The 27,138-nt window shown below is 42.1% G+C and overlaps 1 protein-coding gene across 9 annotated transcripts in view; it reads left to right on the plus strand.

Moving 5' to 3' along the window:
• SYCP2 (synaptonemal complex protein 2) overlaps positions 1-27,138 on the plus strand; it is a 1,046,702-nt gene that overhangs the window by 597,717 nt on the left and 421,847 nt on the right. For all 9 annotated transcript variants that reach the window (XM_063959338.1, XM_063959341.1, XM_063959339.1 and 6 more), the window contains one exon: positions 3,581-3,960. In XM_063959338.1, the coding sequence (XP_063815408.1) occupies positions 3,581-3,960 (380 nt within the window). The remainder of the gene's footprint in view (positions 1-3,580; positions 3,961-27,138) is intronic.

Genomic DNA, 27,138 nt, shown 5'->3' on the forward strand with positions numbered 1-27,138 from the left:
TTGAGGTAATATTTCTCACGTGAGAGGCGTCCACTTTGTTGGCCTTAGCTTCTGCTAGACGTGTGTCGGAGTTGGGGGCTTTGTCATGTAAGAGCCCCTACTTGATCTTCCATGAAGATAGAGCTGGGCTCCGGACACATCATCAGTTCCTTCCGAAGGTCGTGTCGGCATTTCAAATCAACCAACCTTTTGTGGTGCCAGTTGCTACTGACTCCTCAATTTCATCAAAGTCCTTGGATGTTGTAAGGGCTCTGAAAATCTGTGTGTAGAGGACTGCTCGTCACAGAAAATTGGACTCTCTGTTTGTCCTGTATGATCCCAAGAAACTTGGGTGTCCTGCTTCTAAGCAAACGGTCTCTCGCTGGATCAGGTTCACTATCCAGCATGCGTATTCTACGGCAGGATTGCCGTGTCCTACATCTGTTAAGGCCCACTCTACTCGTAAGGTGGGTTCTTCCTGGGCGGCTGCCCGGGGTGTCTCGGCTTTACAGCTTTGCCGAGCAGCTACTTGGTCTGGGTCGAACACGTTTGCAAAGTTCTACAAGTTCGATACTTTGGCCGTTGAGGACCTGAAGTTTGGTCAATCAGTTCTGCAGGAGCCTCCGCGTTCCCCCTTCCGTTCTGGGAGCTTTGTTATGTCCCCATGGTACTAATGTGGACCCCAGCATCCTCTAGGACGTAAGAGAAAATAGGATTTTAATTACCTACCGGTAAACCCTTTTCTCGTAGTCCGTAGAGGATGCTGGGAGCCCGCCCAGCGCTTCGTGATCCTGCAGTGGTTACTTAGTTCAGTACTGCTTAGTTTTTGGTTAAGTACTGTTTTGTTACTTGGTTAAGTAATATTGTTCAGCCATTGCTGATGTTTCAAGTGGGTTAGCTTGGTTTGCCTTGTATGTGTGAGCTGGTGTGAATCTCGCCACTATCTGTGTAAAATCCTTCACTCAAAGTTTTCCGTCTCCTCGGGCGCAGATTCTAGACTGAGTCTGGTAGGAGGGGCATAGAGGGAGGAGCCAGCCCACACTCTCAAACTCTTAAAGTGCCAGTGGCTCCTAGTGGACCCGTCTATACCCCATGGTACTAATGTGGACCCCAGCATCCTCTACGGACTATGAGAAAAGGATTTACCGTTAGGTAATAAAATCCTATTTTTCCAATAGCTGCTTTTAGTATTGGTGGCTGATGCTTATGCTTTGCATTAGCCACACACTTTCCCAACCATCAGCTACAATTGTTATTCCACTATTTCATCTGTGAATTGTTCCCCACATCTATTACATTGTAGTGTGCCCATATTGAAGAGGTCATCTTTTTTTAAATCTGTTTTATTTTATTAAAGAATATTATGGATTATAACATAAGTAAGTCAAATAGACTAAAAAAAAGTCAAAGACTAAAAAACTAAAAGTTAGAAGAAAAAAAAAAAAAAAAAAAATATATATATATATATATATATATATATATATACACTGTACACCATGAGGATACTTAGCTCTATGTAGACAGCAGAAATGAAGCGAAAGTTCGAACGTGAAATATAACAATCTCACATCAATATCACTGGGCTGAGGAATATTCTGAGATTCACTTAATGGGAGTTGGTTGAATCGTGAATATAATGTTAATAATGGTTAATATATAAGCCTGCATCACCATATCCATGAAAGCAGGCAGAGATGAAAATGGTATTAAATAAAAAATGAGTAATTGGGGAGGGAAAGACCAACAAACAAAGGAAAACAGATTAGTTTGGTAGGAATAATAAGGAATAGAGTTGAGGAATTAAACTACGTACTAAAATTTGAATCAAAGATGTAATAATAATTACAGCGTGCTCAGACATTTCTTGGTAGCTAAATCTTAATCTATATGTGTCCTAGAATGCGGAATATGAAGGAAAAGGTTACAGCAGATTGAGCTATAGTACATAGTTGATGTAAACATTTGTATATACTGTAGGTATCAGCCTTAATCTTGGAGAGTTTATAGACCGTGTGATATTTTCCTGTATAAACACCATTCTGTATTGTTAAATAATTTGAATATACATTGTTGAGTTTGACGATCAAGAGATTCTATGAAAGGAGGCCATTTAGAATTGAATTTTTCTACATTTCTTTTAAGATCAGGTAAGGTAGCTTTTTTGTCAAAATAAAGGATTTGAAAAAAGCTTAGTTCTGTCGAAATAAAGGATTTGAAAAAAGCTTAGTCTTCATTTTGGCTAAAGAGGGGGTGGAACGTTTGGTTCAATGGCATAGAATAAAAAAGGTTGCCACTGTAATCATCACTGTGAGAAGAGGGAACAGATCTCAATTCTTGAAATTAGCACATAAGCATACCAAAGGTTCAGGTTTTAGGTGTAGCTTGCAGATGTCATTAATAAAGAAAATATTATTTTATTCCAAAATTCCGTATCTTCCTACAGTCCCAGAAGAAATGCATGAACCTTGCAGAGGAAATATTAAATTTCCAACATATACCTGTCTCAGAGTCATGTGTTTTTTCTGTGAGGGGGAAATGTAGGCCTTGAAAATCATTCTTATTTGAACTTCCTGTAAATAGGACGGTTGCATAATGCGTAAAGTGGAATCATAATTCCAAAATAGATCTCCACTGTCTGACAGGTTAAGCAAGTCGGCCATCCATGATAGTGTTGTCCTAGCTTTCAATACATTAGAGTTTGCTAGCATTGAATATGAGTTTAGTTTTGGTAAGGTATGTAGGTAACTCGATTTAATAAAGAAAGAATATGCTCAGTGTTGGGCGGTGAGGAATGCTTATGAAGAGAGAGGATATAGTACCTCGTTTGTAGATACATATAAAATTGGGTATGTGGAATGTTATACAGTCATTGAAAATCAGTAAAAGTATAGAGAATTTAAAAGTATAGAGAACGCCACCAGGATCAAATACTTTGGAAATATCACTTAAACCTTTCGCTTTCCAAAATAGACCAGCTGCGTTTGTTAATGTGGGATTAAAAGAGGGATTACCCTATAGGGGTATATAAGGAGAGTAGAGGTGATTCCTGGACAGTTGTTTGTTCATCTGGGCCAGGCATAATAAGTGTCCTTAAATAGAACAATTGAAAGGATTGAAGAGGAAATTTTTTTGGAGTAGAATGGAGTAAAGTCGCAGGGGAGTATGGGTAGGACAACTCTGCATCTAGATGTGGTGCTGTGTAAATATGTCTATTGAGTAGCCAATCACTTATGTACCTAAAGAAAATCGAGAGCGCGGGTTTAGAATCAGTTTAGACATGGCAATTCTGGGATACTTACCTTGCCACTACTTTTTTTTTTTTTGTGTGTGTGTCAACTTCATAATATGCCACTTATTTAATTTGGTTCTCTACCACACAATGCACTATTGAATAATGTTTTTTCTTGTACAGTACACTTGAAATATGTTTCGCATCACAGTTAGCACTATTCTATTTTAGGAAAACTGGTATGCCCACTGGTAAGCACTACTGTGATATTTAGGAATAAATATTTGTTTTTATCTAATGTTTCACTACATTATTTAACATTTGAAATGTATATTGTTGTAAATAACCAATTTTTAAATTTTGTGTTTTTAGAAAAAGGTGCCAGTGATATTCTTGTCAAACAGCAAGCCTGCCATGCAGTATTTGAGGATGAAAAGTGCCTACAAAACACAAAAACAACAGTTTCCAGCAACCAGAAGACAAAGCTGCAGCCTCAAGAAACAAAAACAAATAAAAAAATTGGCCTAAGTACACAGGCTAAGGAAAAAAATATTGAAAGGCATGAAAGGAATATTTGTTCAAAGATAGATACTTCCTTAAACACAAGTTCCCAAACTTCAAAGATCCATTTACATCCGGATATTTCTGCTACGAAATCCAAGCCAGATTGTGGTTGGAAAGGGACTGGAAATGTAATAAAGTCCAAGAATTCACGGGATGCAGCTAAGCAGAAAAATGCAGAAAAAGAAATGGTACTGTACTTAACTGATGTAGTGGAAGAAATTTTAATCTTAAATTGATACATATAAAAAGTGTACCTTTTCATTAAGAATGCACTATATCTGGGAATTTGGTTGAATCTTACAGTATACAGATGTAGCCACCTTTATCTTGACTGGCTGAGGCGTTTGTCCCGATCGAGCATACGCAGCGTACCAGGGCGTAGGGAGGCGCGCCTAGTCACAGAGAGGCGTACCTAATCACACGGAGGCAGACAGAGCGTTTGGCGTTACCTTTACGTGTAATACCTGCGATCATCCACCAGATGTCGCCTTTTACAATCACCACTGCGCATGCGTGTGGTCTCCCGTAAAATACAATACTGAAATATATAATAAGGACTACTTTACTAAGCGTCTCATTACGCTGCATACAGTAAATACTCATTACGCTGCATTATTTAATACAGTAAATACTCATTATGCTGCATTATTTAATACAGTATATACGGTACAGACGCAAATAGTACAGCATACAGTATATGATCCATCTACAGTACTTTATGAATATGTGAGCGTCCAAGTCCCGCAGACAAAACAACATAAAACCAGTAGTGAACACTGTCGCAAATGGACGTGTTAGAAGTTCACTATTGCCTCTTGAGATTAGGAATTTTGTACAGTATGTTAGCGTCCTAATCCCATAGCCATTACAGCATAATCAAAACCAATGGATTTATTCATCTGTCTGCGGCGAAGTGGTGAAGTGTTCCGCTTCCTATACTCAGAGTCCCGAGTTCGATTTCTAAAGTACGAATGCATGTTAGTTTTTTCCAGACACTTTATTATTTTTTTATTCACATAAACCAGGGCAAAGCTGCAGGAGCGGTTCTGTTAAGGTTCTATGCACCGTACAGTACACATACAATTCTGTAGCAGGGCAGACTCAATTGAAATGGCTACCACCTATGACTCCTTGCTCCACGGAGGCCCTAGGCTACGGAGCAAGTAACAGTCCAGATTTTGCAGGCTATGGGGCAATGCTAAGAAGAAACCTTTTGCTGCGCATGTGTTTATCAATTAACTAATCAATCTCAAATGGAATGAACCTGGAACTGATAGTGTGGAAATACGTCCGCCGCTATAGGGAGATATGCGATACTCCTATGGATTTAGACAAGTATAAAAATTAATAGAGGCGCTCATATAATCCACACACCATGTTTTCACAGGTTCAAAAAACAACCAAAGAATCAATTAAATTAAAAAATGTATATATTTATTGTTCACAATAATCTGATAAAAAATACCCTCTAATATAAATTATTCATGAAAGTTGTTATTTATAACTATCCGAATTGCCACATGCATATGTTTCAAATTGTGTAAAAATACATAAATAATCTAGGCTCTAACATTACTATATGTAGCATAAAAAATTCCCACTGAACTGATGGAGTAAAAGTTCAAAGTGTAACAATATGTTACAATCCTTTTAGAAACACTATTGCTGAAAGTTTCTGAATGTAGTTCCAGGATAAGACACAGTTAACTGTAAGTTTCAAGATTGAGCTTCAATAAAGATTGATGGCATGAATTAACTGTATATAGAGAAAGGTTACCTCTCCAGAAAGGGCTGGTGAACCCGAGCGTCCCCGGGTAAGTCCAAAGTTTTGCCCCGTTTGTTTGTGCAGCTGGAGGGTACGTACCGTGTATAATATATCCGCTGGCCACTAATTATTCCTCACTTGACCTCCTGTTTGGCACCCGATGTATGCCGTGCAGACAGGAACGGGCAGCGAACGTGATGCTGCTAAATGAACCGCTATCCGCAGAGATCAGGCTGCACTGTGAAATTCCTCCCAGACTACCTGGACGTGCACCGTCCGCCGGGAGTCAACGGGCTGGAGGATGATGAAGCCGGTAATTACCGTCGCACAGATCCCACGGTTAGGTTATAGGTCAGTAGAGGTCGCCCATCATTGCCGCAGATGAATTCGGGCAGGAAAGCTGTGTCCTGGAAAAGTCACGGGTCACGTGATGAAACGCGTCAGGACTCCTCCCCTACTTTCTTCTCCACTGAACACTTGCTCCAGGTTGCTTCCAGGACACAGCTTTCCTGCCCGAATTCATCTGCGGCAATGATGGGCGACCTCTACTGACCTATAACCTAACCGTGGGATCTGTGCGACGGTAATTACCGGCTTCATCATCCTCCAGCCCGTTGACTCCCGGCGGACGGTGCACGTCCAGGTAGTCTGGGAGGAATTTCACAGTGCAGCCTGATCTCTGCGGATAGCGGTTCATTTAGCAGCATCACGTTCGCTGCCCGTTCCTGTCTGCACGGCATACATCGGGTGCCAAACAGGAGGTCAAGTGAGGAATAATTAGTGGCCAGCGGATATATTATACACGGTACGTACCCTCCAGCTGCACAAACAAACGGGGCAAAACTTTGGACTTACCCGGGGACGCTCGGGTTCACCAGCCCTTTCTGGAGAGGTAACCTTTCTCTATATACAGTTAATTCATGCCATCAATCTTTATTGAAGCTCAATCTTGAAACTTACAGTTACTGTGTCTTATCCTGGAACTACATTCAGAAACTTTCAGCAATAGTGTTTCTAAAAGGATTGTAACATATTGTTACACTTTGAACTTTTACTCCATCAGTACAGTGGGAATTTTTTATGCTACATATAGTAATGTTAGAGCCTAGATTATTTATGTATTTTTACACAATTTGAAACATATGCATGTGGCAATTCGGATAGTTATAAATAACAACTTTCATTAATGATTTATATTAGAGGGTATTTTTTATCAGATTATTGTGAACAATAAATATATACATTTTTTAATTTAATTGATTCTTTGGTTGTTTTTTGAACCTGTGAAAACATGGTGTGTGGATTATATGAGCGCCTCTATTAATTTTTATATATGGGGCAATGCTGAAGGAGCGTCACAATCCCCTAGCTAAAATACACAGGGGCGATAGGACTAAGCGAGGTATATGCACATAACGATACACTGCAAAGTTCCCCATGGTTTTAATTATGCCTTTTCTTTGAACACAGTATTTTCGACCGCCTCGCCCTACACCCATCCCACTTTCCCCTTCCCCCCCTGGGAGCCTGCAATGTACATGCAGTAGACAGGGAGGGAGTTCCGATCAGGTTACAAGACGTGCAACAGTATACTACTGTATGTAGGAAAATCCCCCGCCCACTCTGATTTATGTGAAACCTGTGTGCACCCTTCCATTGAATGTATAACAAAGAAAAAAAATAATAATAAAGTGAATGTTACAGGAACACATTAAAAAAAGGTTGGCACTTCCTTCCCATTGATGTTGGTTTATGCCTTAGGGGACTCGGACGCAAATACTTGTATTTGAAAAGCACGTATTTTCCACTGCCTCTCCCTACCCCCATTGCTCTTCCCCCCTGGGAGCCTGCACAGGTCATGCAGTGGACAGGGAGGGAGTTCAGGTCAGGTACAATACACAAATGCCGACAATCTACAGTACTGTGTTGCTCAGTTAGTTGCGTCGGAATACACTAGTTTATACTCATTACCGCTGTGTATTTGTATATAGCGGAATGAATCGCTGCTGCAGATTTACTTTGATTTATGTGAAACCTGTGTGCACCCTTTCATTGAATGTATAACAAAGAAAAACAATAATAAAGTGAATGTCACGGGAACATATAAAAAAAAAAAGGTTGGCACTTTGGGACTCAAAGCTGGGACTCCCAGTGTGGGATGTAAGAGCCTTCATCGCTAGGTTGGTATGGAAGAGGAGACAATTAGCTACCAGAGGGTACCAACTCCAAGTTTCTGTGACCCCCACAAGGCTCATGGCAAGCGTCGGAACCCATGGTGGGTCTGAATTAACGGGCCCATTATAGTCTATGGGAAAATGAGTCCAATTTGCGTACTGATATCTCTGGTTCTGGGTGTCCCAGAGACTCGGGACTGGTACCATTTAAAAGAGGAGACTCTTGGCTTTCAGGGCAGACCAACGACTAGTTTATGTGACACTGGAAAGGGAAACAGTAAGCAACCGTGTATCGGGTCCCCTCCAGTTGTCCGCCTAGCTTGCACAGGATGCAGGGTTTCTGGCTAGATAGGAAATACTGTACAGAAATGCTAAGCATGGTAATTTGACATCCAGGAACATAGGGAGGAGTTTATCTCTCTCCATTATACTTAGAAAAATTACACTTGCCACTGTACGTTACAAGCTGTTCGTGCTAATTAGTACAATAGTAGAACATACTGTACAGAGATACTAAGTACAGTGATTTGGCATCCACAAACTTAGGGAGGAGCTTTAATCTCTCTCCATTGTAATCTTTCTAAGCATAATGGAGAGAGATAAAAGCTCCTCCCTAAATTCCTGGATGCCAAATTGCCATCCAGAGTATCGCTGTACTCTATGTTCTACTAGTGTACTAATTAGCACGAACAGCTTGTAACATACAGTGGCAAGTTTAATATTTCTATGTATAATGGAGAGAGATAAAAGCTCCTCAGTAAGTTCCTGGATGCCACATCACTGTACTTAGTATCTCTGTACAGTATTTTCTGTTAGGGTACTAATTAGCTGTTCGTGCTAATTAGTACCCTAATAGAACATACTGTACAGAGATACTAAGGACGGTGATTTGGTATTCAGGAACTTACTGAGGAGCTTTTATCTCTCTCCATTATACATAGAAAGATTAAACTTGCCGCTGTATGTTACAAGCTGTTCGTGCTAATTAGTACCCTAATAGAACATACTGTACAGAGATACTACAGACAGTGATTTGGCATCCAGGAACTTAGGGAGGAGCTTTTATCTCTCTCCAATATACTTAGAAAGATTACAGCGGAGAGAGATAAAAGCTCCTCCCTAAGGTTCCTGGATGCCAAATCACTGTCTGTAGTATCTCTGTACAGTATGTTCTACTAGTGTACTAATTAGCACGAGCAGCTTGTAACGTACAGTGGCAGTTTTGATCTTTCTATGTATAATGTAGAGAGATAAAAGCTCCTCCCTCAGTTCCTGGTTGCCAAATCACCATCCTTAGTTTCTCTGTATAGTATTTTCTATTAGGGTACTAATTAGCACGAACAGCTAATTAGTACCCTAATAGAAAATACTGTACAGAGATACTAAGTACAGTGATGTGGCATCCAGGAACTTACTGAGGAGCTTTTATCTCTCCATTATACATAGAAAGATTAATCTTGCCACTGTACGTTACAAGCTGTTCGTGCTAATTAGTACACTAGTAGAACATACTGTACAGAGATACTACATACAGTGATTTGGCATCCAGGAACCTTAGGGAGGAGCTTTTATCTCTCTCCATTATGCTTAGAAAGATTACAATGGAGAGAGAATAAAGCTCCTCCCTAAGTTCGTGGATGCCAAATCACTGTACTTAGTATCTCTGTACAGTATGTTCTACTAGTGTACTAATTAGCACGAACAGCTTGTAACGTACAGTGGCAAGTTTAATCTTTCTATGTATAATATAGAGAGATAAAAGCTCCTCCCTAGGTTCCTGGTTGCCAAATCCCCGTCCTTAGTATCTCTGTATAGTATTTTCTATTAGGGTACTAATTAGCACGAACAGCTAATTAGTACCCTAATAGAAAATACTGTACAGAGATACTAAGTATAGTGATGTGGCATCCAGGAACTTACTGAGGAGCTTTTATCTCTCCATTATACATAGAAAGATTAATCTTGCCACTGTAAGTTACAAGCTGTTCGTGCTATTTAGTACACTAGTAGAACATAGGCCCTCATTCCGAGTCGTTCGCTCGGTATATTTCATCGCATCGCAGTGAAATTCCGCTTAGTACGCATGCGCAATATTCGCACTGCGACTGCGCCAAGTAATTTAAGAATGAAGATAGTATTTTTACTCACGGCTTTTTCTTCGCTCCGGCGATCGTAATGTGATTGACAGGAAATGGGTGTTACTGGGCGGAAACACAGCGTTTCAGGGGCGTGTGGTTAAAAACGCTACCGTTTCCGGAAAAAACGCAGGAGTGGCCGGAGAAACGGAGGAGTGTCTGGGCGAACGCTGGGTGTGTTTATGACGTCAAACCAGGAACGACAAGCACTGAACTGATCGCAGATGCCGAGTAAGTCTGAAGCTACTCTGAAACTGCTAAGTAGTTTGTAATCGCAATATTGCGAATACATCGGTCGCAATTTTAAGAAGCTAAGATTCACTCCCAGTAGGCGGCGGCTTAGCGTGTGTAACTCTGCTAAAATCGCCTTGCGAGCGATCAACTCGGAATGAGGGCCATAGAGTACAGCGATACTCTGGACAGCAATTTGGCATCCAGGAATTTAGGGAGGAGCTTTTATCTCTCTCCATTATACTTAGATTACAATGGAGAGATTAAAGCTCCTCCCTAAATTCGTGGATGCAAAATCACTGTACTTAGTATCTCTGTACAGTATGTTCTACTAGTGTACTAATTAGCACGAACAGCTTGTAACGTACAGTGGCAATTTTAATCTTTCTATGTATAATGGAGAGAGATAAAAGCTCCTCAGTAAGTTCCTGGATGCCACATCACTGTACTTAGTATCTCTGTACAGTATTTTCTGTTAGGGTACTAATTAGCTGTTCGTGCTAATTAGTACCCTAATAGAACATACTGTACAGAGATACTAAGGACGGTGATTTGGTATCCAGGAACTTACTGAGGAGCTTTTATCTCTCTCCATTATACATAGAAAGATTAAACTTGCCGCTGTATGTTACAAGCTGTTCGTGCTAATTAGTACCCTAATAGAACATACTGTACAGAGATACTACAGACAGTGATTTGGCATCCAGGAACTTAGGGAGGAGCTTTTATCTCTCTCCAATATACTTAGAAAGATTACAGCGGAGAGAGATAAAAGCTCCTCCCTAAGGTTCCTGGATGCCAAATCACTGTCTGTAGTATCTCTGTACAGTATGTTCTACTAGTGTACTAATTAGCACGAGCAGCTTGTAACGTACAGTGGCAGTTTTGATCTTTCTATGTATAATGTAGAGAGATAAAAGCTCCTCCCTCAGTTCCTGGTTGCCAAATCACCATCCTTAGTTTCTCTGTATAGTATTTTCTATTAGGGTACTAATTAGCACGAACAGCTAATTAGTACCCTAATAGAAAATACTGTACAGAGATACGAAGTACAGTGATGTGGCATCCAGGAACTTACTGAGGAGCTTTTATCTCTCCATTATACATAGAAAGATTAATCTTGCCACTGTACGTTACAAGCTGTTCGTGCTAATTAGTACACTAGTAGAACATACTGTACAGAGATACTACATACAGTGATTTGGCATCCAGGAACCTTAGGGAGGAGCTTTTATCTCTCTCCATTATGCTTAGAAAGATTACAATGGAGAGAGAATAAAGCTCCTCCCTAAGTTCGTGGATGCCAAATCACTGTACTTAGTATCTCTGTACAGTATGTTCTACTAGTGTACTAATTAGCACGAACAGCTTGTAACGTACAGTGGCAAGTTTAATCTTTCTATGTATAATATAGAGAGATAAAAGCTCCTCCCTAGGTTCCTGGTTGCCAAATCCCCGTCCTTAGTATCTCTGTATAGTATTTTCTATTAGGGTACTAATTAGCACGAACAGCTAATTAGTACCCTAATAGAAAATACTGTACAGAGATACTAAGTATAGTGATGTGGCATCCAGGAACTTACTGAGGAGCTTTTATCTCTCTCCATTATACATAGAAAGATTAATCTTGCCACTGTAAGTTACAAGCTGTTCGTGCTATTTAGTACACTAGTAGAACATAGGCCCTCATTCCGAGTCGTTCGCTCGGTATATTTCATCGCATCGCAGTGAAATTCCGCTTAGTACGCATGCGCAATATTCGCACTGCGACTGCGCCAAGTAATTTAAGAATGAAGATAGTATTTTTACTCACGGCTTTTTCTTCGCTCCGGCGATCGTAATGTGATTGACAGGAAATGGGTGTTACTGGGCGGAAACACGGCGTTTCAGGGGCGTGTGGTTAAAAACGCTACCGTTTCCGGAAAAAACGCAGGAGTGGCCGGAGAAACGGAGGAGTGTCTGGGCGAACGCTGGGTGTGTTTATGACGTCAAACCAGGAACGACAAGCACTGAACTGATCGCAGATGCCGAGTAAGTCTGAAGCTACTCTGAAACTGCTAAGTAGTTTGTAATCGCAATATTGCGAATACATCGGTCGCAATTTTAAGAAGCTAAGATTCACTCCCAGTAGGCGGCGGCTTAGCGTGTGTAACTCTGCTAAAATCGCCTTGCGAGCGATCAACTCGGAATGAGGGCCATAGAGTACAGCGATACTCTGGACAGCAATTTGGCATCCAGGAATTTAGGGAGGAGCTTTTATCTCTCTCCATTATACTTAGATTACAATGGAAAGATTAAAGCTCCTCCCTAAATTCGTGGATGCAAAATCACTGTACTTAGTATCTCTGTACAGTATGTTCTACTAGTGTACTAATTAGCACGAACAGCTTGTAACGTACAGTGGCAATTTTAATCTTTCTATGTATAATGGAGAGAGATAAAAGCTCCTCAGTAAGTTCCTGGATGCCACATCACTGTACTTAGTATCTCTGTACAGTATTTTCTGTTAGGGTACTAATTAGCTGTTCGTGCTAATTAGTACCCTAATAGAACATACTGTACAGAGATACTAAGGACGGTGATTTGGTATCCAGGAACTTACTGAGGAGCTTTTATCTCTCTCCATTATACATAGAAAGATTAAACTTGCCGCTGTATGTTACAAGCTGTTCGTGCTAATTAGTACCCTAATAGAACATACTGTACAGAGATACTACAGACAGTGATTTGGCATCCAGGAACTTAGGGAGGAGCTTTTATCTCTCTCCAATATACTTAGAAAGATTACAGCGGAGAGAGATAAAAGCTCCTCCCTAAGGTTCCTGGATGCCAAATCACTGTCTATAGTATCTCTGTACAGTATGTTCTACTAGTGTACTAATTAGCACGAGCAGCTTGTAACGTACAGTGGCAGTTTTGATCTTTCTATGTATAATGTAGAGAGATAAAAGCTCCTCCCTCAGTTCCTGGTTGCCAAATCACCATCCTTAGTTTCTCTGTATAGTATTTTCTATTAGGGTACTAATTAGCACGAACAGCTAATTAGTACCCTAATAGAAAATACTGTACAGAGATACTAAGTACAGTGATGTGGCATCCAGGAACTTACTGAGGAGCTTTTATCTCTCCATTATACATAGAAAAATTAATCTTGCCACTGTACGTTACAAGCTGTTCGTGCTAATTAGTACACTAGTAGAACATACTGTACAGAGATACTACATACAGTGATTTGGCATCCAGGAACCTTAGGGAGGAGCTTTTATCTCTCTCCATTATGCTTAGAAAGATTACAATGGAGAGAGAATAAAGCTCCTCCCTAAGTTCGTGGATGCCAAATCACTGTACTTAGTATCTCTGTACAGTATGTTCTACTAGTGTACTAATTAGCACGAACAGCTTGTAACGTACAGTGGCAAGTTTAATCTTTCTATGTATAATATAGAGAGATAAAAGCTCCTCCCTAGGTTCCTGGTTGCCAAATCCCCGTCCTTAGTATCTCTGTATAGTATTTTCTATTAGGGTACTAATTAGCACGAACAGCTAATTAGTACCCTAATAGAAAATACTGTACAGAGATACTAAGTATAGTGATGTGGCATCCAGGAACTTACTGAGGAGCTTTTATCTCTCCATTATACATAGAAAGATTAATCTTGCCACTGTAAGTTACAAGCTGTTCGTGCTATTTAGTACACTAGTAGAACATAGGCCCTCATTCCGAGTCGTTCGCTCGGTATATTTCATCGCATCGCAGTGAAATTCCGCTTAGTACGCATGCGCAATATTCGCACTGCGACTGCGCCAAGTAATTTAAGAATGAAGATAGTATTTTTACTCACGGCTTTTTCTTCGCTCCGGCGATCGTAATGTGATTGACAGGAAATGGGTGTTACTGGGCGGAAACACGGCGTTTCAGGGGCGTGTGGTTAAAAACGCTACCGTTTCCGGAAAAAACGCAGGAGTGGCCGGAGAAACAAAGGAGTGTCTGGGCGAACGCTGGGTGTGTTTATGACGTCAAACCAGGAACGACAAGCACTGAACTGATCGCAGATGCCGAGTAAGTCTGAAGCTACTCTGAAACTGCTAAGTAGTTTGTAATCGCAATATTGCGAATACATCGGTCGCAATTTTAAGAAGCTAAGATTCACTCCCAGTAGGCGGCGGCTTAGCGTGTGTAACTCTGCTAAAATCGCCTTGCGAGCGATCAACTCGGAATGAGGGCCATAGAGTACAGCGATACTCTGGACAGCAATTTGGCATCCAGGAATTTAGGGAGGAGCTTTTATCTCTCTCCATTATACTTAGATTACAATGGAGAGATTAAAGCTCCTCCCTAAATTCGTGGATGCAAAATCACTGTACTTAGTATCTCTGTACAGTATGTTCTACTAGTGTACTAATTAGCACGAACAGCTTGTAACGTACAGTGGCAATTTTAATCTTTCTATGTATAATGGAGAGAGATAAAAGCTCCTCAGTAAGTTCCTGGATGCCACATCACTGTACTTAGTATCTCTGTACAGTATTTTCTGTTAGGGTACTAATTAGCTGTTCGTGCTAATTAGTACCCTAATAGAACATACTGTACAGAGATACTAAGGACGGTGATTTGGTATCCAGGAACTTACTGAGGAGCTTTTATCTCTCTCCATTATACATAGAAAGATTAAACTTGCCGCTGTATGTTACAAGCTGTTCGTGCTAATTAGTACCCTAATAGAACATACTGTACAGAGATACTACAGACAGTGATTTGGCATCCAGGAACTTAGGGAGGAGCTTTTATCTCTCTCCAATATACTTAGAAAGATTACAGCGGAGAGAGATAAAAGCTCCTCCCTAAGGTTCCTGGATGCCAAATCACTGTCTATAGTATCTCTGTACAGTATGTTCTACTAGTGTACTAATTAGCACGAGCAGCTTGTAACGTACAGTGGCAGTTTTGATCTTTCTATGTATAATGTAGAGAGATAAAAGCTCCTCCCTCAGTTCCTGGTTGCCAAATCACCATCCTTAGTTTCTCTGTATAGTATTTTCTATTAGGGTACTAATTAGCACGAACAGCTAATTAGTACCCTAATAGAAAATACTGTACAGAGATACTAAGTACAGTGATGTGGCATCCAGGAACTTACTGAGGAGCTTTTATCTCTCCATTATACATAGAAAAATTAATCTTGCCACTGTACGTTACAAGCTGTTCGTGCTAATTAGTACACTAGTAGAACATACTGTACAGAGATACTACATACAGTGATTTGGCATCCAGGAACCTTAGGGAGGAGCTTTTATCTCTCTCCATTATGCTTAGAAAGATTACAATGGAGAGAGAATAAAGCTCCTCCCTAAGTTCGTGGATGCCAAATCACTGTACTTAGTATCTCTGTACAGTATGTTCTACTAGTGTACTAATTAGCACGAACAGCTTGTAACGTACAGTGGCAAGTTTAATCTTTCTATGTATAATATAGAGAGATAAAAGCTCCTCCCTAGGTTCCTGGTTGCCAAATCCCCGTCCTTAGTATCTCTGTATAGTATTTTCTATTAGGGTACTAATTAGCACGAACAGCTAATTAGTACCCTAATAGAAAATACTGTACAGAGATACTAAGTATAGTGATGTGGCATCCAGGAACTTACTGAGGAGCTTTTATCTCTCCATTATACATAGAAAGATTAATCTTGCCACTGTAAGTTACAAGCTGTTCGTGCTATTTAGTACACTAGTAGAACATAGGCCCTCATTCCGAGTCGTTCGCTCGGTATATTTCATCGCATCGCAGTGAAATTCCGCTTAGTACGCATGCGCAATATTCGCACTGCGACTGCGCCAAGTAATTTAAGAATGAAGATAGTATTTTTACTCACGGCTTTTTCTTCGCTCCGGCGATCGTAATGTGATTGACAGGAAATGGGTGTTACTGGGCGGAAACACGGCGTTTCAGGGGCGTGTGGTTAAAAACGCTACCGTTTCCGGAAAAAACGCAGGAGTGGCCGGAGAAACGGAGGAGTGTCTGGGCGAACGCTGGGTGTGTTTATGACGTCAAACCAGGAACGACAAGCACTGAACTGATCGCAGATGCCGAGTAAGTCTGAAGCTACTCTGAAACTGCTAAGTAGTTTGTAATCGCAATATTGCGAATACATCGGTCGCAATTTTAAGAAGCTAAGATTCACTCCCAGTAGGCGGCGGCTTAGCGTGTGTAACTCTGCTAAAATCGCCTTGCGAGCGATCAACTCGGAATGAGGGCCATAGAGTACAGCGATACTCTGGACAGCAATTTGGCATCCAGGAATTTAGGGAGGAGCTTTTATCTCTCTCCATTATACTTAGATTACAATGGAAAGATTAAAGCTCCTCCCTAAATTCGTGGATGCAAAATCACTGTACTTAGTATCTCTGTACAGTATGTTCTACTAGTGTACTAATTAGCACGAACAGCTTGTAACGTACAGTGGCAATTTTAATCTTTCTATGTATAATGGAGAGAGATAAAAGCTCCTCAGTAAGTTCCTGGATGCCACATCACTGTACTTAGTATCTCTGTACAGTATTTTCTGTTAGGGTACTAATTAGCTGTTCGTGCTAATTAGTACCCTAATAGAACATACTGTACAGAGATACTAAGGACGGTGATTTGGTATCCAGGAACTTACTGAGGAGCTTTTATCTCTCTCCATTATACATAGAAAGATTAAACTTGCCGCTGTATGTTACAAGCTGTTCGTGCTAATTAGTACCCTAATAGAACATACTGTACAGAGATACTACAGACAGTGATTTGGCATCCAGGAACTTAGGGAGGAGCTTTTATCTCTCTCCAATATACTTAGAAAGATTACAGCGGAGAGAGATAAAAGCTCCTCCCTAAGGTTCCTGGATGCCAAATCACTGTCTGTAGTATCTCTGTACAGTATGTTCTACTAGTGTACTAATTAGCACGAGCAGCTTGTAACGTACAGTGGCAGTTTTGATCTTTCTATGTATAATGTAGAGAGATAAAAGCTCCTCCCTCAGTTCCTGGTTGCCAAATCACCATCCTTAGTTTCTCTGTATAGTATTTTCTATTAGGGTACTAATTAGCACGAACAGCTAATTAGTACCCTAATAGAAAATACTGTACAGAGATACTAAGTACAGTGATGTGGCATCCAGGAACTTACTGAGGAGCTTTTATCTCTCCATTATACATAGAAAAATTAATCTTGCCACTGTACGTTACAAGCTGTTCGTGCTAATTAGTACACTAGTAGAACATACTGTACAGAGATACTACATACAGTGATTTGGCATCCAGGAACCTTAGGGAGGAGCTTTTATCTCTCTCCATTATGCTTAGAAAGATTACAATGGAGAGAGAATAAAGCTCCTCCCTAAGTTCGTGGATGCCAAATCACTGTACTTAGTATCTCTGTACAGTATGTTCTACTAGTGTACTAATTAGCACGAACAGCTTGTAACGTACAGTGGCAAGTTTAATCTTTCTATGTATAATATAGAGAGATAAAAGCTCCTCCCTAGGTTCCTGGTTGCCAAATCCCCGTCCTTAGTATCTCTGTATAGTATTTTCTATTAGGGTACTAATTAGCACGAACAGCTAATTAGTACCCTAATAGAAAATATTGTACAGAGATACTAAGTATAGTGATGTGGCATCCAGGAACTTACTGAGGAGCTTTTATCTCTCTCCATTATACATAGAAAGATTAATCTTGCCACTGTAAGTTACAAGCTGTTCGTGCTATTTAGTACACTAGTAGAACATAGAGTACAGCGATACTCTGGACAGCAATTTGGCATCCAGGAATTTAGGGAGGAGCTTTTATCTCTCTCCATTATACTTAGATTACAATGGAGAGATTAAAGCTCCTCCCTAAGTTTGTGGATGCCAAATCACTGTACTTAGTATCTCTGTACAGTATGTTCTACTATTGTACTAATTAGCACGAACAGCTTGTAACGTACAGTGGCAATTTTAATCTTTCTATGTATAATATAGAGAGATAAAAGCTCCTCCCTAAGTTTCTGGTTGCCAAATCACCATCCTTAGTATCTTTGCATAGTATTTTCTATTAGGGTACTAATAAGCACAAACAGCTTGTAACGTACAGTGGCAATTTTAATCTTACTATGTATAATATAGAGAGATAAAAGCTCCTCCCTAAGTTCCTGGTTGCCAAATCACCATCCTTAGTATCTCTGCATAGTATTTTCTATTAGGGTACTAATTAGCACAAACAGCTAATTGGTACCCTAATAGAACATACTGTACAGAGATACGAAGTATGGTGATTTGGCATCCAGTTAAAAGCTGTTCGTGCTAATTAGTATACTAGTAGAACATACTGTACAGAGATACTAAGAATGGTGATTTGGCATCTGGGAACTTCCAGAGGAGCTTTTATCTCTCTCCATTTTACATAGAAAGATTAAACTTGCCGCTGTACTTTACAAGCTGTCCGTGCTAATTAGTACCCTAATTGAAAATAATATACAGAGATACTAAAGACGGTTATTTGGCACCCAGGAATTTAGGGAGGAGCTTTTATCTCTCTCCATTATACTTAGGAAGATTACAATGGAGAGAGATAAAAGCTCCTCCCTAAGTTCGTGGATGCCAAATCACTGTCCTTAGTATCTCTGTACAGTATGTTCTACTAGTGTACTAATTAGCACAAACAGCTTGTAACGTACAGTGGCAAGTGTAATTTTTCTAAGTATAATGTAGTGAGATAAAAACTCCTCCCTATGTTCCTGGATGTCAAATTACCATGATTAGCATTTCTGTACAGTATTTCCTATCTAGCCAGAAACCCTGTATCCTGTGCAAGCTAGGCGGACAACTGGAGGGGACCCGAAACACGGTTGCTTCCCGTTTCCTTTTCCAGTGTCACATAAACTAGTGGTTGGTCTGCCCCGAAAGCCAAGAGTCTCCTCTTTTGTATGGTACCAGTCCTGAGTCTCTGGGACACCCAGAACCAGAGATATCAGTACGCAAAGTGGACCCATTTTCCCATAGACTATAATGGGACCGTTAATTCGGACCCACCATAGGTTCAGACGCTTGCCATGAGCCTTGTGGGGGTCACAGAAACTTGGGGTTGGTACCCTCCGGTAGCTAATTGTCTCCCCTTCCATACCAACCTAGTGATGAAGGCTCCCACCTCCCATGCTGAGAGTCACAAAGTGCCAACCTTTTTTTTTCTATGTTCCCGTGACATTCACTTTATTATTTTTTTTCTTTGTTGTACATTCAATGAAAGGGTGCACACAGGTTTCACATAAATCAAAGTAAATCTGCAGCAGCGATTCATTCCGCTATATACAAATACACAGCGGTAATGAGTATAAATTAGTGTATTCCAACGCAACTAACTGAGCAACACAGTACTGTAGATCGTCAGCATTTGTGTATTGTACCTGACCTGAACTCCCTCCCTGTCCACTGCATGACCTGTGCAGGCTCCCAGGGGGGGAAGGGCGATGGGGGTAGGGAGAGGCGGTGGAAAACACTGTGCTTTTGAAATACAAGTATTAACGTCCAAGTCCCCTAAGGCATAAACCAACACCAATGGGAAGGAAGTGCCAACCTTTTTTTAATGTGTTCCTGTAACATTCACTTTATTATTATTTTTTTTCTTTGTTATACATTCAATGGAAGGGTGCACACAGGTTTCACATAAATCAGAGTGGGCGGTGGATTTTCCTACATACAGTAGTATACTGTTGCACATGTCTTGTAACCTGATCGGAACTCCCTCCCTGTCTACTGCATGTACTTTGCAGGCTCCCAAGGGGGGAAGGGGAAAGTGGGATGGGGGTAGGGTGAGGCAGTGGAAAATACCGTGTTCAAAGAAAAGGCATAATCAAAACCATGGGGAACTTTGCAGTGTATCGTTATGCGCAAAGACCTCACTTATCCCTATCACCACTGTGTATTTTAGCTAGGGGATTCTGACGCTCCTTCAGCATTGCCCCGTGACCTACCAAATCTGTGCTGTTACTTGCTCCATAGCCGAGGGCCTCCATTGGGCGAGGAGACACAGGCGGTAGCCATTTCAATTGAGTCTGCCCTGCTATAGAATTGTATGTATACCATATGGTGCATAGACCCTAAACAGTACAACTGCTCCTGCAGCTTTGCCCTAGTTTACGTGAATAACTCCCTCCCTGTCTACTGCATGACCTGTGCAGGATCCCAGGGGGGAAGGGCGATGGGCAGGCGGGAGGCGGTGGAAAATACTGTGCTTTTGAAATGCAAGTACTGTATGAGTCTGAGTCCCCAGTAGCCTCCTGCTAGCCTATTGCCCTTCCCCCCTGGGAGCCTGCACAGATCATGCAGTAGACAGGGAGGGAATTCAGGTCATGTGCAATACACAAACGCCGAATATCTACTGTATAGTACTGTTTTGCTCACAGTAGCGTCAGAATACACTCATTTCTACTCATTCCCGCTGTTTAGTTGCATTTAGCGTAAAGAATCGCTCCTGCAGATGTACTCTGATTTATATGTAACTTGTGTGCACCTTTCCATTGACTGTCTTACAATGTAGATAAAATAATACAGTGTATTATTACAATAAAAAAAAAAAGAAGGTACATCACGTCTCGAACCCTGGACCCCCAGCGTGGGAGGTGGGAGCCTTCACCCCTAGCCCACGACGCCTCATGAGAGACTCCCAATTTCATGTGTGAAAGTACTGCAAACAGCGCCCGGCCCCCACCCCATTGGTGTTGGTTTATGCCTTAGAGGACTCGGACGCTCGCATTTGTAAAGCACGGTATTTTCCACCGCCTCCTGCTAGCCTATTGCCCTTCCCCCCTGGGAGCCTGCACAGATCATGCAGTAGACAGGGAGGGAATTCAGGTCATGTGCAATACACAAACACCGAATATCTACTGTATAGTACTGTTTTGCTCACTTAGTAGCGTCAGAATACACTCATTTCTACTCATTGCCGTTGTGCAGTTGCATTTAGCGTAAAGAATCGCTCCTGCAGATGTACTTTGATTTATGTGAAACCTGTGTGCATCCTTCCATTGGATGTATTAGAGAGAAAAAAAATTTTTTTTAAAATGAATGTCACGGGAACACATAAAAAAAAATGGTTGGCATTTCCTTCCCATTGGTGTTGGTTTACAGTATGCCGTAGTGGACTCGGACGCTCATGTAATTGCATTTCAAAGGCACAGTACAGTATTTCCCATCATCTCCCCCTACCCCATCGCCCTTCCCCCCTGGGAGCCTGCACAGGGAGGGAATTCAGGTCATGTGCAATACACAAACGCTGAAGATCTACAGTACTGTTTTGCTCAGTTAGTAGCGTCAGAATACCCTCATTTCATTCCCGCTGTTTAGTTGCATTTAGCGTAAAGAATCGCTCCTGCAGATGTACTCTGATTTATATGTAACTTGTGTGCACCTTTCCATTGACTGTCTTACAATGTAGATAAAATAATACAGTGTATTATTACAATAAAAAAAAAAAAAAAGAAGGCACATCACGTCTCGAACCCTGGACCCCCAGCGTGGGAGGTGGGAGCCTTCACCCCTAGCCCACGACGCCTCATGAGAGACTCCCAATTTCATGTGTGAAAGTACTGCAAACAGCGCCCGGCCCCCACCCCATTGGTGTTGGTTTATGCCTTAGAGGACTCGGACGCTCGCATTTGTAAAGCACGGTATTTTCCACCGCCTCCTGCTAGCTACTGTAGCCCTCCATTCCCAGCCGCTCATGTATTTTAAAAGCACGGTGTTTATACATTGTCCTGTACATTCTTCCTTTTACACAATTACTGTAGTTGCGTCTCCATACACATACAGTACTCCATACTTTTTCCACCGCCTCCCGTTACGCCTACAGTATTGCCAGAGCTGTAGATCAATCCGCCGCTATACTGTACGATCGAAAGTACTGGATTAGTGGAGCATTAGCCACACAGTGGTGGAGATGTGTAATGCATGATGAGTATCTAGATCGCCTCAACGCGCCTACCTGTGATTAAACTCAGCTATCGCCTTAGCGTGACTAAACGCCCGTCTCGGCGGAGAAACAGTCAAGATAAAGGTGGCTACATCTGTATATGTTTTCTAAAATTCGAGTTTGGTTAAATCTTGGGTTTTATTTCCAGAAACCTAACTTTAATGGGACACAGAATTATTGATACAGGAACTTAAAATAACTTGTTTTATAATATTGGCCTTTCCTGCTTGATTTGAATATGTACATTAGGTTTGGGAATATGTCACCTCGTACTTTGCTCATTAGAGATATTTAAAGCACAGTACTGCCTGTTTTCCTTTCATCAAGATAAATTGGTATTTCTCTTTCTGTGAACTCATCATTGACCTTGACAGTGAGACCTTGCCAGAAGACTACTACCAGAGCCTCTTCATTTCACTGCCGTTCTGTATACAGCAGAGATGGCCAAAAGGTAGATTGCGATCTACCGGTAGCTCGCAGAGCATCCGCTGGTAAATCGAAACAGTTTTAACAGAAATACCTGTAAGGAGTCTTCTGCTTCTCTTCACAGTTCCCAGGGATGCACTTTTTCCTGTCCTCCTCAGGGAAAGGAAAGGGCATTCCGAACAAGGTTATTCCTACCCTGATACAGGCTAGGAATGGAGTAACATCTAAACATTACCATCGTATTTGGAAAAAATATGTATCTTGGTGTGAGTCCAAGAAGATTCCTACGGTGGAGTTTCAACTGGGATGGTTTCTCCTCTTCCTGCAAGCAGAAGTGGATATGGGCCTGAGGTTGGGATCCGTAAAAGTCCAGATTTCGCCCCTATCCATTTTCTTCCTGAAACAATTGGCTTCCCTCCCTGAGGTTCAGGCTTTTCTGAAAGGGGTTCTGCACATCCAGCCTCCCTTTGTGCCGCTTACGACGCCTTGGGATCTTAACGTGGTGTTACAGTTCCTCCAATCAGATTGGTTCGAGCCTCTATCGGAGGTTGAGGTCAAATTTCTCACGTGGAAGGCTGTCACTTTGTTGGCCTTAGCTTCTGCTAGACGTGTGTCGGAGCTGGGGGCTTTGTCTTGTAAGAGCCCCTACTTGATCTTCCATGAAGATAGAGCTGAGCTCTGGACACGTCAGCAGTTCCTTCCGAAGGTTGTGTCGGCATTTCATGTCAACCAACCTATGGTGGTGCCAGTTGCTACTGACTCCTCAATTTCATCAAAGTCCTTGGATGTTGTAAGGGTTCTGAAAATATGTGTGAAGAGGACTGCTCGTCACAGAAAATTGGACTCTCTGTTTGTCCTGTATGATCCCAAGAAACTTGGGTGTCCTGCTTCTAAGCAGACAATCTCTTGCTGGATCAGGTTCACTATAGGCATGCGTATTCTACGGCAGGATTGCCGTGTCCTACGTCTGTTAAGGCCCACTCTACTCGTAAGGTGGGTTCTTCCTGGGCGGCTGCCCAGGGTGTCTTGGCTTTACAGCTTTGCCGAGCGGCTACTTGGTCTGGGTCGAACACGTTTGCAAGGTTCTACAAGTTCGATACTTTGGCCGCTGAGGACATGAAGTTTGGTCAATCAGTTCTGCAAGAGCCTCCGTGCTCTCCCTCCCGTTCTGGGAGCTTTGGTACTTCCCCATGGTACTAATGTGGACCCCAACATCCTCTAGGACGTTAGAGAAAATAAGATTTTAATTACCTACCGGTAAATCCTTTTCTCGTAGTCCGTAGAGGATGCTGGGAGCCCGCCCAGCGCTTCGTGATCCTGCAGTGGTTACTTAGTTCAGTACTGAGAATCGGAGATACACCTGTATGAAAATGCGCTTACTAAGCAGCAGGAGAATGGAAATCCAAAAAAAGCGCAGTAGATAGAAGATCCAAATTCTTTTTTTGTACTTAGTTCAGTACTGCTTAGTTCTTGGTTAAGTACTTTTTTGTTACTTGGTAAGTAATATTGTTCAGCCGTTGCTGATGTTTCAAGCTAGTTAGCTTGGTTTGCCTTGTGTGTGAGCTGGTGTGAATCTCGCCACTATCTGTGTAAAATCCCTCTCTCGAAGATGTCTGTCTCCTTTTCTAGACTGAGTCTGGTAGGAGGGGCATGGAGGAAGGAGCCAGCCCACACTCTCAAACTCTTAAAGTGCCAGTGGCTCCTAGTGGACCCGTCTATACCCCATGTTACTAATGCGGACCCCAGCATCCTCTACAGACTACGAGAAAAGGATATACCGTTAGGTAATTAAAATCCTATTTCTCATATGTCCTAGAGGATGCTGGGGTCCACTTCATGACCATGGGGTATAGACGGGATCCGCAGGAAACATGGGCACTCTAAAGACTTTTCATTGGGTGTGAACTGGCTCCTCCCTCTATGCCCCTCCTCTAGACCTCAGTTGTAGAAATGTGCCCAGGTCGACTGGATGCACTCTGAGGAGCTCTACTAAGTTTCTCTGAAAAGACTTATGTTAGGTTTTTTATTTTCAGGGAGATCTGCTGGCATCAGACTCCCTGCTTCGTGGGACTGAGGGGGCAGAAGTAGGAACCAACTTCCTAAAGAGTTTCATGGCTCTGCTTCTGGCTGACAGGACACCATTAGCTCCTGAAGGGAACTGAACGCTAGCTGTGCCTAGATGCTCACTCCCACAGCATGCCGTCACCCCCCTCACAGAGCCAGAAGTCAGAAGACAGGTGAGTGTTAGAAGGCAGATCTTCAATCAAGAAAGTGACGGCTAAAGGTACCACGCGGCTGGAAACTGGCATAAATAAGGGGCATAAGTTGCTGAGGCACAGTCCTTCCCCCGCCAGTATAAAAAATGACCTCATAAAAGCTGAGGAGAAACACACCATTGAAAAGTGGAGATTCCTCCTCCGTCAGCCAGCACACTGCTCAGTGCCATTTTCTTTCTCTCCTCAGGCTACTGACAGGGGGGGCCACAGTGAATTTGGTGCTATATAATTGTGTGATTAACATTATAAAAGCGCTGAATGTCAGTGGCCATTTTGTGTTCACAGACATTGCGTTACTGGCGCTGGGTTGTGAACTGACAAATCCCATCTGTGTCCCTCTGACAGATTTTACTGTGGGTATGTCCCCTATAAATCCCGAAGTGTCTGTGGTGTGGTTCTGCACGTGTGTGACATGTCTGTGGCAGGGAACTCTGTGGAGACATGTTAGGGACACAGAGGTGTAATATGACACCAAGAGCCTGACTGGGTGAAAGGTTACATGATAGTGTGAATCATATCAGTAAGAGGTTGGACTGAATCTCATACAGAAAATTAAAATAATCTGTTGAAGATGTGATTTGTAATAGTTCTGCCTTTCATCCACAGGGACCTTTCTGAGTCACATACAAATTTGCACAAGTAGTACAAACTGATACCGACACGGACTGTGATTCCTGTGTCGACACTAGTGATTCCAGGGGAATAGGTCCTAAGTTAGCAAAAAAGCATTCAAAACATGTTTTAGCTATAAAGGAGGTGTTAGAAGTTACGAAACACCCTCTTTTACCACAAGGAGAGGAGTCACCCCACATGTTAGACAGGGCCCTGTCATAAAAGAGAAAAGCTGTTTCTCCCTGCGCCTGGAATGGCTTCACTTAAGGAACCGACAGACCGCAAGTGAGTGAGGTGATTTATTGATGTGGCCAATGGGACACTACTCAGGCCTACCATTGTCTGTGAGTGGGTGAGTAGTGCTATTGAAAAGTGGTCAGAAAACTTGTCATTAGACATTGACACAATAGATGGAGACGAGATACTCCTAACGTTAGGTCATATCAAAGAAGCTACTGCGTACGTACTAGAATCCATGAAATATATTGGTTTCTTGGGATCAAGAACAGCTACCATGTCAGTATCGGCTCAGAGGGCGTTGTGGATTCGCCAATGGAATGCTGATATAGATTCCAAAATAAAATATGGAGGCTCTCCCGTATAAAGGTGAGGCCTTGTTTGGTGATGGGCTAGATGCGTTAGTCTCGGCGGCTACCGCAGGTAAGTCGACATTCTTGCCTTATGCTCCTACACCGGCGAAAAATACATCACTCTCACATACAGTCCTTTCGGCCCAACAAATACAAAAAGGCCAAAGGTCTCCCCTTTTTTTGCAGGTAGGGGAAGGGGAAAAGGAAAGAAATCTGCCGCGTCTCCCCTATCGCAGGAGCAGAAGTCCACCCCTGCTTCTGCCAAATCTGCAGCATAACGCTGGGGCTCCCTTGCGGGAGTCCGCTCGGGTAAGAGCACGTCTGAAACTTTTCAGCCAAATCTGGATTCAATCTGGCCTGGACCAATGGGTCTTACAAATAGTGTCCCATGTGTACAAACTAGAGTTTCAAGACGTCCCCCCATGCCGATTTTTCAAATCGACCTTGCCAGCTTCTCTTCCGGGAAGAGAGGCAGTAAAAACGGCAATTCAAAAATTATGTTAGGATCAGGTCATTGTCCTGGTACCCTTGGCACAGTAAGGAGAAGGTTTTTTTATTCAAGCCTCTTCGTAGTTCCGAAGCCGGCCGGCTCGGTCAGACCAATTTTAAACCTGAAAAATCTGAATCTCTACCTGAAAAGGTTCAAGTTCAAGATGGAATCCCTGAGGGTAGTGATATCCAGTCTGGAAGAGGGGGACTTCATGGTGTCAGTAGACATAAAAGATGCTTACTTGCATGTTCCCATTTATCCTCCTCACCAAGCTTATCTGAGATTTGCAGTACAGGATTGCCATTACCAGTTTCAGACGTTGCCGTTCGGACTCTCCACGGCACCGAGGGTATTCACCAAGGTGATGGCGGAGATGATGGTCCTCCTTCGTTAAAAAAGGAGTCAATATAATTCCTTATCTGGACGATCTCCTGATAAAAGCGAGATCCAGGGAACAGTTGGTGCAGAACATCGCACTCTCCCTGTCAATACTCCAACAACACGGTTGGATCATGAATTTTCCAAAGTCGCAGTTGGAACCAACAACAAGATTGTCCTTTTTAGGGATGATTCTGGACACAGAAGTACGGAGAGTATTTCTTCCAGTGGAAAAGGCTCTGGAAATCCAGAAAATGGTCAAACAAATATTGAAACCAACAAGCGTGTCGATCCATCAATG

This window comes from Pseudophryne corroboree, chromosome 3, assembly GCF_028390025.1.
Source record: "Pseudophryne corroboree isolate aPseCor3 chromosome 3, aPseCor3.hap2, whole genome shotgun sequence".
Lineage (NCBI taxonomy): Eukaryota > Metazoa > Chordata > Amphibia > Anura > Myobatrachidae > Pseudophryne > Pseudophryne corroboree.